Raw genomic sequence first — 15,114 nt, forward strand, 5'->3', positions numbered from 1 at the left:
GCAGTGTCATGTGGATAAAAAAGATCAGAGCGGTTTGCACTCTTTCCAACGTATTTATAGCTGGATGCCTAATCATGACACACACACAACCTTTTGACATTGAATAGTAGCACATTCAGTTATTGAAAGTCACTCTTTGCTTAATATAAAATAGCCGAGGTGGTGACAGGGATTGGGACCATCTGAATGGGGACCATCGTGTTCCTCATTGAATTATTACATAAGGGGATGCTTTCATTATGGGAATAAAGGGAGGGGTTAAATCCCACTCCTGTCACTGGCATTCCATAACAACAAATGCAGCCTTGATAACGCTTTTGGCATCGTGCTCCATGATTAAGTATCTCAGATCTCTGACAGCACCATCAGTCCACTTACTTATGGAATTTGTTTAGAGGAAGGGCTCATGTAAAGGGGCGGCGTTTTCTTCAGTCTATTTAAACCTCCTACTAACCTGGAGAGCAACAATTTTCCTGCTTTCTGTTGCTTAACAGGATAGACTCTCATCAAAATAACCAACTAGTCATACACTCTGAATTTTCTGAAGCTGTATTAGTCTATTTGGTGGTTACTTTTACACATTCATCCCAGAAGAATGGACTTCGACTTGCCTCCTTCTCTCCCGGTTAGCAGTATCCCATGGGAAAGGGTTCTCCCACCCTTATTCCCCCGATGTACCGGGACAATTGGACCTTATTCATGGACGCCGACCGAACTTTTAATCCCGGTTTCCGAACACACCGGTGCAGCACAGGTGGAGTAATACGTTTTATTAAAAAAATTCTCTGTTGTGACTTGTCACTATAAAATGCTATCTTTTTTATAATAAAAAAAAAAAAGTATTTTATTAATCTAAATGACGAAAAATCTTAGTTCTAGTTTTACAGTGGTAACAGTACATGTACATACTATGGAAAATTAATTTTTCAGTATAACAAATTTACTGCCTTTTAAAGTAATTATAAATTAAATATTTAAATGATTAAATTATAATTACTTGATATGAAGAATTAGTAGCAAGTGTATAAGAACAAGTAGTAATCATGAAAATATAAAGCTAAATAAATTCTATAAAATCTATTAAATATTTAATAAATACAAATGATATTTTAGGCATAGAAGAAAATACATAATAATAATAATAATGACCAATAAAATCTTAAATTCTCTCTGTAGTAGAGTTAGAAATGGATTATGTACTGGAAAATTAATTAAATTCATTTTCTCTACAGGTTACCTGTGATCATAATGGATTTACTGTGCAGGTTGATGTGAAACATTTCAGTCCCGAGGACCTGCTGGTTAAAGTTGTTGGAGATTATGTTGTGGTTGAGGGAAAACATGAACAAAAAAAGGTAAGACACCCAATGGCTGCTTCTTTTTAATGCTGACTCCTGTATTAATGTGCATTAGGATTAGCAGATGTGAAACCTGCTATAAAACACTTTGTACTGGACATCTGAGACCTGACGTTTAAGAGCATGATATATGTGCTTGTTCAATCCTAGGATGGTTCGGGACTGGTGACACGTCAGTTTAACCGGCGATACCGGATCCCAAACGGAGTGGACATCATGGCACTGGAATCAGCCATATCAACAGAAGGCATGCTAGTAATCTCAGCACCTCTGACACAAGGAGACAATTCCAGACTGTTAAATCACAGCAGACCATGATGTGCACACACACACACAGTTTCCTCCACACTCATGTTTAGATATTTATTTTTTTGCTCTTCTTCACTGTTTTAGTTCTTGACATGTTAATGCAAGGCGCTTAAAATTCCCATCCTCTGGGATTCTCACGTAAGGCAATGGTAAAGGCCAAAACAGACTGGCTTCCTCTCACTCCCCCTTGTGGCGGTGGACTACTCAACTCAAATGCCAACTCCAAACATACTTGATTTCAAGCCAACAAGAAAATCGTATCATATTTTCTTCACACTTGCTGTCAGTTTAGCATACAGCCTGTAAGAGCGACAAATTTGTCCTCGTGTTAACAGGGTCTCCTCTCCCAAACCCACAGTCATACTGAAACTGAATTTAGTATGGGAAACATTCAGAAATGACTTATTTTTGTGTTGTATCACACTTGCTTATTCACAAAATTGCACAGATTATTCAGTTAATCTTAATAGGTTATGTTAGGATTGTACATATTTTTACAAAATGAAATAATTATGTAAGTGTTCATTTAGTTCTAATATTTGTGTGATGTACAGATTGAATATCAATAAACATAATGAAACACCCTTGTTTATTTGCAAAGGTCTTTATTTAGAAATACAGTCATACATGTTTGAATCCACAATATAAAATGGCATAAATAGTAGCAAAAATAAACATGATAATGTGAAATGTATCGCATCATAACAGGTGCTTCATAGCTGCTGGAGCATCTTATCAACCTCACTGGAAAATAAAAAAAGTCAAAAGTCAAACTCGCATAGAGTAATTCATTAGTGAAGATTTGTGTGAAATATATATATGTCGTTAACAGATAATGTTTGAATCCACAATATAAAATGGCATAAATAAATAGTAGCAAAAATAAACATTATAATGTGAAATGTATCGCATCATAACAGGTGCTTCATAGCTGCTGGAGCATCTTATCAACCTCACTGGAAAATAAAAAAAGTCAAAAGTCAAACTCGCATAGAGTAATTCATTAGTGAAGATTTGTGTGAAATATATATATGTCGTTAACAGATAAACTGTAGATATTCTCACCAAAGTTGTTCCTTCACCCATTTCCTCTGCTGTCTGAGGACTTGTAACAAAGGATCGTCTTCAAACTCCTGCCCATCTGAGTCTGTGTGTAAGTTTGTGGTATCAGGATAAGGGGAAGAAAAAAAAATGTTTCCTTACCATTACCATTCAAAAGTTTGGGGTCAGTAAGATTTATTGTAAATTAATAAATTTTTTTAATGCAACAATGCATTAAATTTACCAGAAGTGACAGTAAAGATTTTTACTTTGTTACAATTTTTTATTACAAATAAAGGCTGCGCTTTTGAACATTATATTCAACCAAATCTGGAAGATTCAGCTTTTATATAACAGGAACAAATGACATTAAACATATATATTCAAACAGAAAACAGTTAATTTTTTTAAATTGTAATAATATTAAACAACATTACTGTTTTTACTGTATTTTTGACAAATAAATGCATCCTTGGTGAGAGATTTCTTTCAAAAACATTTAAAAAATCTTACCAAACTCAAAACAGATTTAAAAAAGGTTGTTTCTAGTAAAATAAAATAACATATAAATAATATGTAACATATTTAGTTAGTAATAAAACAAATGTTTTGAAAAAAAAAAATAAAAAAGACGTACAATATATACAATTTGTATAACTTCCATCTATATTAATGGTAACATGCATTCTATTGTTCTAAGCACACTCTAAAGGGTCAATCCTGCTATTTATAACAGGCTCATGCTAAAACACTTGACCCTCACGTGACCTGTTAAAAACACATCATCAGGCAGTTTTACAGCTAGTTTAAATGAATGCATGAGGCCTTCTTACCTTCTGCATCCTGCATGAGCTGACCTATGACCTCCAAGGGTTGCTGCACACCGGAACAAGAGGCCACAGGGGATTGTGGGGGTGAATGTGGGGTATATACTGGGGAATCTGAAGAACTTGGAGTCTTGCACTGGCTTGGTGAGTCTGTACCAGCAAAAAGCACCTCAGAGACAACCTGTCAATTTCAAGGACAGTGTTAACTTTCTTCTGTTCTGATGAATCACAAGTAAAAAAATTGTTTTAATGTTTTTGAAATAAGTCTCTTACGCTCATCAAGGTTGCACTTATTTGATCAAAGATACAGTAAAAACAGCAATATTGTGAAATATTATTACATTTTAAAATACCTGTTTTCTATTTGAATATATTTTAAACTGTAATTCATCCCTGTGATGCAAAGCTGAATTTTCAGCATCATTACTCCAGTCTTCAGTGTCACATGATTCTTCAGAAATCATTCTAATATGCTGATTTGCTGCTCAAGAAACATTTCTTATTATTATCAATGTTGAAAACATTTGTGCTGCTTAATATTTTGTGGAAATCATTATACATGTTTGCAGGATTCTTTAATGAACAGGAACTTCAAAAGAATAGCATTTATTTGTAATAAATTGTAATAAACTGTAACAATGTAAAAGTATTTTCTGTCACTTTTCATTGATTTAATGCATCCTTGCTGAATAAAAGCATTGATTTTTTTAAAAAGCGATATAGGTGCCATTTTAAATTAATAATTAAATTAATTTACTAACTTAGGGTTCAACAGCTTCAGAAACTTTTAATGCATCATAAAATAAACTCACAAACCTGTCCCAGAGCATTGTGTATAGGTGAGGGTGGTGGTGCTTGATTTCCAGACCGTCCTCCTCGTGTCGACCTTTGACCCTCTTCCTGCCACCTACTGTTTCCACTCAACTCCTCAGGTTTGCGACTGACCTCTTCATGACCCCTGGCATACCTGACCCTCATTGCACTGCTCCCTCGCTCGCCACCATGTCTACACGGACATGAAGAAAAGAATGTGCAAATGTTTAACATTAAAAATTAATAATACAATTACTTGTAATTAAACATCTGTCATGTTTTGCTTAGTTTGGTCCAAGCGGCAACCTCCCGCTCTCTCTCGTGAAACCAACACGGAAGTGACTTAAACTGTAATCAAAGTCTGATTTGGACAATAATGCAAAACATAAATTACCGTTCAGATTTTTTCTTTTGGCGTAAAGGTGCAATCTTCTTCTCCTGTCTCTCATTTTCAGTCTTTTCTTTGCCTGTTGTGTCTTTCTTACGATGAGGGGCTGGCCACCGCTCCTCTGTGCTATCAGAAGTCTGTGGAGATGGAGAAGAGGACCTCTGTGTTCTGCGGTGATCTGCTGTGGTCTCTGGGATGCTGACTTGTGTTCTGATTGGCTTGCGATGTTGTGGTTGGGCACAAGGGGTTTCCAGATTCTTTGTGACAGCTTTCCTGGAGGACAGTCTCTGCTGGGGAAGGGGTTTGGGTTGGATATCGGGGTCTGGTTGCTCGTGGGTGACATCGGGCCGGAGTCTGGAGATGCTGGGGCTTGACATAGGGAGAGGAGACTCAGGGACTGGAGGATCGAGGCTAGCGAGGGTGAACGGTGTGAATGAGAGGTTTGTTCTCTGATGAGGTGTGCGGTTTAAAGTGCTATAGTGTGCCTTCTAAAAGGAAACAAAGAAGAAGAATGTATTAATTAGAAATGTTCTTTGCATGAAGTAAATGTGAAAATCTAAAACTGGTGGGTCACTGTTTAGGAGAAAAAACAATGTTATATGTAAAATACAGAATGCAACTAACCTTATAACCATTTAACATTTAAAACAATTCCCATGTTTTATTGTTGATGTCATGGTAGTGCATTCAATGAAATATTATTATGGCACAAATTCATCTGATGGATGTCATTTAAAAAACACAAAGTATTTTCAGTATGAATGAGATGATATAATATCATACACAATATTTTCAAAAGATATTAATAATTAAAAATGCCATCTGTAGAATTTATTTTATTATAGTTCAAATTAGGCCAGTAAGTTTTACGAAAAAAATAAAATTTAATACTTTTATTCAGCAAGGACACATAAAATTTATCAAAAGTGACAGTAAAGACATTTACAATGTTAAAAAAGATTTCTATTTCAAATAAATTCTGTTCTTTTTTTAACTTTTTAACTAATAATTCTTAAAAATGTACCAGTTTCCACAAAAATATTAAACAGCACAACTGTTTTTAACATTGATAATAATAAGAAATGTTCTTGAGCATCAAATCAGCATATTAGAATGATTTCTGAAGGATCATGATCACACTGAAGACTGGAGTAATGATGCTGAAAATTCAGCTTTGCATCACAGGAATAAATTAAATTTTAAAACATATTAAAATAGAAAATAGTTATTTTAGATTACAATAATATTTCATAATATTGCTGTGTTTTACAGAATTTTTTATCAAATAAGTGCAGCCTTGCTGAGCATAAATTCTTTCAAAAGCATTAGCAAATCTTAGCGATCCCAAACTTTTGAAAATGATATTATATTATAGGATATAATTTAATATTATATTACATATTCTGAAACATTTAACTTTTGGGCACATATTAATCAAAAAGGAATAACCCTGATGTGCACTGTGGTGTTGGTTCACCTGGTTTGGTCCGACACTGTGTGATAGAGGTATATGGAGAACAGAATTGTGGGAAGGGGCCTCCTGACACCATTGTCTGGCCTGTTCCATCTTCCTTCTTAGTCGCCACTGAAACAGGATGTCATCTTCACGATGGACACCTGACCCCTCAGAACCAACCGCAAGAGGAGGAAAAGACGTTCCCTCGCACATACCGGGCTCTAGAACCACTTAAAGACACAAAAACAAACAAACAAAATGCTCTAATGCACTTTTATTGCACTAATAAATACCTAGCAGTCCAAAATGGCATGTATCTCCTTTTCTGTTTGTTTTTAGTTAACGGAGAATGTTTACACAACCATTTCTGCTTTTACCGCATTTGTGGTTAGGGGTGTGGGTACATTTTAATCTGATAAGGGTGTGTTTGTGAAATCGGAAACACAAAGATGTTCAGGAAACAATAAATAGTGCGTGTGTGTTACAAGATGTACACTAAATGTGTACACTCATTTATGTGTTACACCTGTTACTTACTGTTGGTTGAGCCCATTAAGGTGGACACGACTGGTCTTCGGACCGGCTCATCAGTGCTTACGGGGGAAGAGAAATCAGAGCAGCCCAGACCTCCAGAACTGAAAGGCACGGAGCCACTGCTGAGTGAATGCTCACCGAAAACACAAAGATCATCTAAACTGTTCAAACCTAATGACTCTAAAGTGAAATCCCAAGGTGGAATTAAACAATCAGGAATTTAACCCTGCTATAAAGTGATTTAAATTCCTCCTAACATTTATTTTTAGTTAACACATAGGAGCATCATTACTCCAGTCTTCAGTGTCACATGAACCTTCAGAAATCATTCTAATATGCTGATTTGCTGCTCAATATATATATTTTTTTTTATCAATGTTGAAAACAGTTGTGCAGCTCAAAATTTTTGTGGAAAGTGTGATACAGCATTTGTTTTTTAAATAGATTTTTTTTTTAACATTATAAATGTCATTACTGTAACTTTTGATCAATTTAATGTGTCCTTGCTGAATAAAAGTATTAAATCTTGTTTGATTGTGAAACGCCCGTATAAACTTTCACACTTGAACATTCAGTCCTGACATTCAGACAGGAAGCTGACTATGCTGGTGGTCATTTATCATTGTGAAATGACATTTCCCCCCTTGAGTGAGTGTGTGTTTACAGTATGTCTCACCTCCTCTGCAGTAAACGGCTGGCCCGCTCCTGTAGCTGCAGTATCTCTGGTTCTTCTTGATCACAGTGGGATGATTCAGATAATGTCTGGAAGGAAATTTGTGGTGGACATCCATGAGATTATCAACTACAATAATACTGTCACTAGCAATAACGGTCACTATACATGCAGTGTCATGACCGGGCACTGACATTTAATGACAGCCTGAGATATTTTCCACCAGGCACATTAAATCATCCTGAGGAGAGGACCACCAGCGACGTCCTGCAATTCAAAACAGGGAATCTGGGCCAAGGGTTGCATAACAACTCTCTGTTGTGGGGAATTTATAAATACACAACATTTGATGCTCAACAGAGACCATTTTATATCAGCTGGTCTGATTATATTTGAGTGAGTTCTTCTTCCTTTAATGCTGAGGCATTCTAGAGCCGTTTCCATCAACATGGAAGACAGAAAGTTAAGCAAAGTATCACAATATTGCGCCTGCTGATCTGTGCAACATGGCAACATTATAAATCAGAGGTCAATTAGTTTGTTTCATTTTGTTTATTATTAGGTATTTAGTCAGTTTACCTATTTATTATATAATAAATAAATTATAAAATCACACACACACAGTTCAAAGGTTTGGGGCTTTATAGGCTGCATGTATTTGATCAAAAATACAGTAAAAACAGTAATATTGTGAAATATTATTACAATTTAGAAGAACTGATTTCTATTTTAATATATTTTAAAATGTAATTTATTTCTGTGATCAAAGCTGAATTTTCAGCATCATTACTCCAGTCTTCAGTGTCACATGATCCTTAAGAAATCATTCTAATATGCTGAAGGAAATATTTATTATTATCCATTCTGAAAACAGTTGTGTATAATATACACATATATATTAATTCCGTAATATACTTAAGGAATTTTATCAGGAATCTTTGAAAAAAGTTAAAAAGAACAGAATTTACTTGAAAAATAAACCTTTTGTAACATTGTAACCGTCTTTAATGTCACTTTTGATCAATTTAATCCTCGCTAAATAAAAGTATTGATTTCTATCCAAAACAAAATCTTACTGAACCCAAACTCTAAGAACAGACGTGTATATATTGTAAATAAAGAACCTCATGGAGGAAGATTTTCCAGCTACCACCACTAGACGGCAACAGTCAACCACCACACTGCTTAACATCCGGCATCTTGAGAAAATACATGTCTAATTCTCTCATTTTTTTTACTTCATGAACACAATTCAACTGCAACATATAAAAGACATACAGTAATATAACAAACTGTTAATTGTTTGTCATACTCTTTAAAATACGGTCAAAATGCATTGAGCTCTTTTAGGCAAATCAGTTGTTCAATTTTATGCAAAACTCACCAGCATGCTAAGGTCAAGCATGAGTCTAGCTGGAGACAGCGTGGTTTCATCGTGCAGTGGCTTTGAGATGGTTCTCTGGGTGCTGGCGGGCTCATCGTTCATGAGATCAAGTGGTTCTATAAACAGGACATACATACACAAGAATGACTCTAATTACAAAGAAAACTGAACTGAAATACTTTATATTATCAACCCACACTGAAACATCATTATTAATGACAGATGTATTCTTCAAAGCACACCTCTGATATATTTCTCTGATGGTTGTGTTGGTGTTGAACTGGATGGAGGGGATGTGGGCATCCACCAAAACGGCTGGTCATCTTCTCCCTCAGTTGCCTGAAGGCGTCTTTCTTCTCGACTCTGTGGCTTTCCGAAGCGGAAGCGTTCAATGTACCTTGAAGGATTTAATTGCAAAAGGATGTCATATAATTAACAAGCAACAACATACCCTTTCAAGGCAAACATAAAGCTTGCATTAAATACCCTGGACCTGCTCATCTGAGAATAATGAGTCACTACATGTGGCAACATTACTTCAGCTTTCCTTTAAAGGGGTCATATGATGCAATTTCAATTTTTCCTTTCTCTTTGGAGTATTACAAGCTCTTGGTGCATAAAGAAGATCTGTAAAGTTGCAAAGACTAAAGTCTCAAATCCAAAGAGATATTCTTTATAAAAGTTAAGAGTCAGCCACGCCTACCTAAAAGAAGATACTGTTGATATTTCAAATGAATGGTTCACTGCGTAGCAAATGGTGAGTGAAATTACTGTATTTTAGACACCAAGGTCCACTTCCAGATGTAAATCTCAGTCAGTTTTTCTTTTTGCAACAGACCTACCATGGCCAAGATTTTTAATGTATTTTAATGTACTTATTTAAAATACATTAAAAACAGTAATACTGTGAAATATAATTAGAATTTCAAATCATTTCAAATAATTGTTTTCTATTTGAAATTTTAATATGAAATTTATTCCTGTGACGTAATGCTGAATTTTCAGCATCATTACTCCAGTCTTCAGTGTCACATGATCCTTCAGAAATCATTCTAATATGCTGATTTGCTGCTCAGGAGATATTTCTTATTTTTAAATCAATGATGCAAACAGTTCTGCTTCTTAATATTTTTGTGAAAATCAGGATAATTTTTTTTTTCAGGAGTCTTTGATGAACAGAAAGTTCAAAAGAACAGCATTGGTTTGAAACAGAAATATTTTGTAACATTATAAATGTCTTTTTTCTGTCACTTTTAGTCAATTTAATGCATCCTTGCTAAATAAAAATTATATATTTTTTAAAGAAATCACTAACTCCAAACGTTTAAACTGTAATTTATCTCTCTTAATATAGTAAATAGTTGGACATGATACCATCGTTGCTTTGTTTGTGTTGAACGCCATGCCAGCTTCTGTGGTTATTTTCATTGCGAAAAAAATGTATGGCTAAATTATATCAGGTTTTTAGAATTTATTTTCGCTAAAAACTGTATTTGGCTAAACTCTGTTAAAAATCTCTTCAAAAGAGTTAACTGAATAATAAAGTTTTTCCATCCTTGCTTCATGGGGTGAGTAGTTCAGATGAGCCTTGTTTACCAATTTTACATCATTCTATTGTTTTGAATCAAAAGGTTTATTTATAATCAAAAGTGACATTGCCATTAGAGAACAATGGTTTCCCTTACTTTGCAAGAACTGAGGGTTCCTTTGCCTCAATTGTCGTGCTTCTCATGGCTTGCATCTGAGCTTCAGAGCAGGCAGAAGTGTTAGTGTTGTCTGTAGAGCAACTCAGGTCAGTAGAAGGCCAAGACTCGGAGTAGCTCAGCTGGCGTTCAGTAGTAGGAGGGCAGAGCAGGACAATACGTGACCTTTCATGGCAGACCTGGTCCTCGGTCCTCAAAGGTGACGCCTGAGTGGGAGGATCTGAAGGACTGGGTGGCTCAGTAAACCGGACAGGACTCAAGGCCTGCAAAGTGCAATCCAAAAAAGACAACATCACCATGTGTTTTTGCAAGTTAAAGCTTTGTTTTTCCAATCTCAGCCCTTTCAATTGCTAGCTATCATTGCATTGAGACACCAATAATTTGTTAATGCAGTTCAGATAAGGACTAGACTAGAAACTAGACAACTAGTTACTAAATAGTGCACAGTACATGAATACTATTTAAAAAATAGTATTTGATATACAATGCACTATGCAATGGTGAACGTTTCAAGAAGAAATACTTTCTATATTGACGTTTTTGTACTTTAAAAATCAATTTGTTTAGAATTCAAGATGTGAGAACTGTGAAAGAAATGTGCAGAATTTAAAAAAAAACATTGAAACTGTATCCAATGCAAACCATGAAAGTCACAAAATATAAAGATACATGAAGTGCAGAGGAAAGACACTACTCTCACCAGTCTTTTTTGTTGCTTTGGGATGTTTTTGGATCTAGATGGACTGTAGTGGCTCCTGGACAAAGGGGGATCCGGAGGAAATGGCTTCTGTCTTGTGAAAACAGCTGCGCCGCTAAGAAATTGAAAAGTGACAAAGTGTTTCACATCAGCCTGATGTAATCAAGTTTAATCTGACAGGATTTGACATCCAACCCACCTTGATCTCATAGCGTTCGTGCAAACCTGTTCTGCTTGATAAAAACATAGGACGCAAGTGGAGTTTCGTCATACTGTAGGATCCATGAATGTCTAAATAAAGACACAACAGTTTAACGAAACTACATTATGATCCGAATGACTGTTTCTGTGTTGCATGAGTGTATCGTAACCGTCGCGTGATTACGTTACTATGGGATTAAACGGTCTTTTAGCTCACTATTAATACATGTCTTGATGTTTTGTACCATAGTTTTACCGGATCCTCGTGGACCAACAATGAGGACCGAGTTACTCTCTCCATGAACAGCTGTACGTCTCAGCAGCTCCAGCATGTGCCTACACACACACACACACACAGTGTAAGAATCCACACACACACACACACACACAGTGTAAGAATACATACACACACACACGCACACACACAGAGAGAGAGAGAGAGAGAGAGAGAGAGAGAGAGCTGGGTAGATTACTCACCAATTGTCCATTACTGATTAAAACTGTAGTTAGTAACGTAATCTAGGTTACTCATTTTAGGTAATGTATTCTGACTATTTTTTAGATTACTTTTTATCTACCTTGTTTTAAACATACTATTAAATGTACCGTATTGATATGATAAAGCAAAGAGAAAGAAAATATATTCTTTTTTTTTTTTTTAAATCAACATCGTAAAATGTTTTAAACATTACATTACGTCAGGGTTTCCCCACCTGGGCTTAATGTAAGAACTGCAGCAGGTTTGTGAGTTGATAAAAAGGTAATAATAACTAATTAAATCATAAAATATGTCAAATAAATAATTTAAACACTTGAACACTAAAATTATAAATAATTTGCTTACCTGCATGTCAATGTGACCCTTAATCAACGGCAGTGATCTGTAAACATGCGAATGTGTGTTAAATTATTGAAATATTAACTTCCTCAGAGATATTTCAAGTAAATATTTCATGTCAAAGGGTTTTGTCTGACAAAAACGTTTGGGAATCTCTGTATTACATGAACAAACATGAATGAAAACAGCAATGACATTACGTGCTCAAAGTCTTTCAGAATTAATAAATTATCAATGATTTACTGCCATTGTGTGAATAATATGTAATCAGGTAATCCATAAAAAAGTAACTGTAATCTGATTATGAGCATTATAAAATGTAATGTTCTCTAATTATGAGTACTTGATTTTTGGAATCTGATTATGTAATCCTGATTATGTACCCAGCTCTGTATATATATATAATTAGTATATATAGAAGATGTAATAATTATATTTGTATTGTAGATTCAGAATGTAAATCATAATTGTAAATGCAGTACACACACACACACACACACACACACACACACATATATATATATATATATATATATATACGTACATATTATTATTATTAGTAGTAGTAGTAGTAGTATATATGTAGTAGTAGTAATTATGTTTGTAGATACAGATTGACAATACACTATACACTGTAAATGCAGCGTTTATATATACACAGTATATATATAATTCCTGTAATGTGAAGCTGCATTTACAGTATCATTACTCCAGTCTTCAGTGTCACAAGATCCTTCAGAAATAATTCGAATATGCTGATTTGCTGCTTAGGAGACATTTCATATTTTTAATCAATGTCGCAAACAGTCGTGCTGCTTAAAATGTTTTTGTGAAAATCATGATACATTTTTCTCAGGAGTCTTTTGATGAACAGAAAGTTCAAAAGAACAGCATTTGTTTGAAATAGAAACATGTTGTAACATTATAAATGTCTTTACCATCACTTTTAGTCAATTGAATGCGTCCTTGCTAAATAAAAGTAATAACTTCATTTAACTAACCCGAAACGTTTAAACAGTAATTTATATCTCTAAATATAGTCAATAGTTGGACATCATACCATTGCTGCTTCATGGGATGAGTAGTTCAGATGAGCCTTGTTTTCCACTTTTAAAACATTTGATTATAAAGGTTTATTTATAATTAAAAGTGATATTGCCATTAGAGCACAATGATTTCCCTTACTTTGCAAGAACTGAGGGTTCCTTTGCCTCAATTATTGTTGGTGCAACCATGTTTCTCATGGCTTGTATCTGAGCTTCAGAGCAGACAGAAGTGTTAATGTTGTCTGTAGAGCAACTCAGGTCAGTAGCAGGCCAAGACTCGGAGTAGCTCAGCTGGCATTGAGTAGAAGGAGGACAGAGCAGGACACTACGTGATCTTTCATGGAAGACCTGGTCCTCCGTCCTCAAAAGTGACGCCCGAGTAGGAAGATCTGAAGGACTGGGTGACTCAGAAAACCGGACAGGACTCAAGGCCTGCGATGTGCAATCCAAAAAACAACATCACCATGAGTTTTTGCAAGTTAAAACTTTGTTTTTCTCATCTCAGCATTCGCAGAAGAGACTAGTGTACTACTAAATAGTGCACAGTGCATACTGTAGAGAATAAAATGCACTATGCAATGTCGAATGTTTCAAGCAGTAATACTTCCTATATTGCAGTTATTGTACTTCTCTAAAAATCTATTTGTTTAGATCGAAATGTAAAAATTGTGGGGGGAAAATGTAGAATTTGTCCAATGCAAACCAAGAAAGAGTCACAAAATACACAGGCACATAAAACATAAAGTGAATGCAAAGCCAGTTCTCTCACCAGTCTTTTTTGTTGCTTTGGGATTTTTCTGGATCTAGATGGACTGTAGTGGCTCCTGGACAAAGGGGGATCCGGAGGAAATGGCTTCTGTCTTGTGAAAACAGCTGCGCCGCTAAGAAATTGAAAAGTGACAAAGTGTTTCACATCAGCCTGATGTAATCAAGTTTAATCTGACAGGATTTGACATCCAACCCACCTTGATCTCATAGCGTTCGTGCAAACCTGTTCTGCTTGATAAAAACATAGGACGCAAGTGGAGTTTCGTCATACTGTAGGATCCATGAATGTCTAAATAAAGACACAACAGTTTAACGAAACTACATTATGATCCGAATGACTGTTTCTGTGTTGCATGAGTGTATCGTAACCGTCGCGTGATTACGTTACTATGGGATTAAACGGTCTTTTAGCTCACTATTAACAAGCTATACGCTATTTAAACTCTCAAAAACAAACTATATCCGAATATAACCACAAGCTCATTGCAAATTTGTTGTTTAGTTTGATGTTTCTTAAAAAAATGATCTCCGCTTACTTTTCGAATTGTGTGACTGTGTTGTATCCTGGGATATGTAGTCCGACAACTGTTGTTTACATTGTTGTCGAAGACAGTTGACCAGCCAATAGAGGTTCGTATTTTGTGATCGACAGCAAATTGAACCAATAAGAGCGCTGCGCTCTCATCCGCTGCAGCCAATGACGAGACAGGAATCTCATTGCGCGCGGAAGAGGAATGTCGGATTGTGACAGAAGCGGCTCGTCGTCAGTCTCTCAGCGAAGGGTTGAAAGGTGAATAGCGTGTTGGTTTGTATTTATAAAGTGTTTTCCGCTCCTAAATAATGTTATTTAAAATATTGTTATTTTTCAGGGATTTATGAAGTCGGCGAAGAGTTAATCAGGAATTTAATTGGTTTTCTAGCTAGCTAACATCAGCCGTTTATATCATTGTAGCTGATTAGCAAAATAATACTGTCTTTTTAACGTTACTTGTTTTTCATACTCCCTGTGCGTTCTCTTTTGCAAACGTTTGTACTGATTTACCGAAAAAATGTGTGTATATATATATATATATATATA

At 35.4% G+C, this 15,114-nt stretch overlaps 3 protein-coding genes across 9 annotated transcripts in view; 2 read left to right on the forward strand and 1 right to left on the reverse strand.

Annotated features, from left to right (window-relative positions):
• The first annotated feature begins 446 nt into the window (after positions 1-446).
• On the forward strand, positions 447-2,254 carry LOC107747664 (alpha-crystallin A chain-like). Its single transcript, XM_016562260.1, has 3 exons — positions 447-754; positions 1,233-1,355; positions 1,509-2,254. Exons 1-3 carry the CDS (start codon positions 596-598, stop codon positions 1,674-1,676), a joined length of 450 nt encoding a protein of 149 aa, XP_016417746.1. The 5' UTR covers positions 447-595; the 3' UTR covers positions 1,677-2,254.
• A 277-nt stretch (positions 2,255-2,531) lies between these two features.
• Positions 2,532-14,627, reverse strand: LOC107747651 (proline and serine-rich protein 3-like). Of its 6 annotated transcripts, none has more exons than XM_016562244.1 (14): positions 14,573-14,627; positions 14,234-14,325; positions 14,038-14,146; positions 13,408-13,700; positions 9,026-9,180; positions 8,784-8,899; positions 7,403-7,488; positions 6,730-6,863; positions 6,214-6,422; positions 4,743-5,224; positions 4,352-4,541; positions 3,542-3,716; positions 2,733-2,814; positions 2,532-2,623 (listed from the first exon to the last, which is right to left on the reverse strand). In XM_016562244.1, the coding sequence occupies exons 2-14, from the start codon at positions 14,242-14,244 to the stop codon at positions 2,593-2,595; spliced, it is 2,073 nt and encodes a 690-aa protein (XP_016417730.1). In that variant the 5' UTR covers positions 14,245-14,325; positions 14,573-14,627; the 3' UTR covers positions 2,532-2,592. The 6 variants fall into 6 exon arrangements, with proteins under 6 accessions (XP_016417730.1, XP_016417733.1, XP_016417735.1 ...); XM_016562247.1 differs by lacking the exon at positions 13,408-13,700 and adding an exon at positions 10,469-10,749 and having other exon boundaries at positions 14,038-14,149; XM_016562249.1 differs by having other exon boundaries at positions 6,730-6,827; positions 14,038-14,149.
• Positions 14,628-14,748: 121 nt separating this feature from the next.
• The window catches only part of LOC107747665 (protein lin-37 homolog), a 7,645-nt gene continuing 7,279 nt past the window's right edge, over positions 14,749-15,114 (forward strand). The window contains exon 1 of one of the 2 annotated variants that reach the window (XM_016562261.1): positions 14,749-14,826. In XM_016562261.1, the coding sequence (XP_016417747.1) occupies positions 14,771-14,826 (56 nt within the window). In that variant the 5' untranslated portion in view covers positions 14,749-14,770. Of the gene's footprint in view, positions 14,837-15,114 lie in introns of both variants that reach the window. The other variant, XM_016562262.1, reaches the window with a different exon arrangement.

Source organism: Sinocyclocheilus rhinocerous, unplaced genomic scaffold (genome assembly GCF_001515625.1).
Source record: "Sinocyclocheilus rhinocerous isolate Xijiao unplaced genomic scaffold, SAMN03320098_v1.1 scaffold4214, whole genome shotgun sequence".
Lineage (NCBI taxonomy): Eukaryota > Metazoa > Chordata > Actinopteri > Cypriniformes > Cyprinidae > Sinocyclocheilus > Sinocyclocheilus rhinocerous.

Coding starts and splice junctions, on each gene's coding strand:
- LOC107747664 (XM_016562260.1), top strand. CDS start 596: ATGGACTTCGACTTGCCTCCTTCTCTCCCGGTTAGCAGTATCCCATGG. Junction 755..1,232: donor AACACACCGGTGCAGCACAG/GTGGAGTAATAC, acceptor TTTTCTCTACAG/GTTACCTGTGATCATAATGG. Junction 1,356..1,508: donor GAAAACATGAACAAAAAAAG/GTAAGACACCCA, acceptor GTTCAATCCTAG/GATGGTTCGGGACTGGTGAC.
- LOC107747651 (XM_016562243.1), bottom strand. Junction 5,225..6,213: donor ACAGTGTCGGACCAAACCAG/GTGAACCAACAC, acceptor GTTTCCTTTTAG/AAGGCACACTATAGCACTTT. Junction 2,815..3,541: donor GCTCATGCAGGATGCAGAAG/GTAAGAAGGCCT, acceptor ACTTACACACAG/ACTCAGATGGGCAGGAGTTT.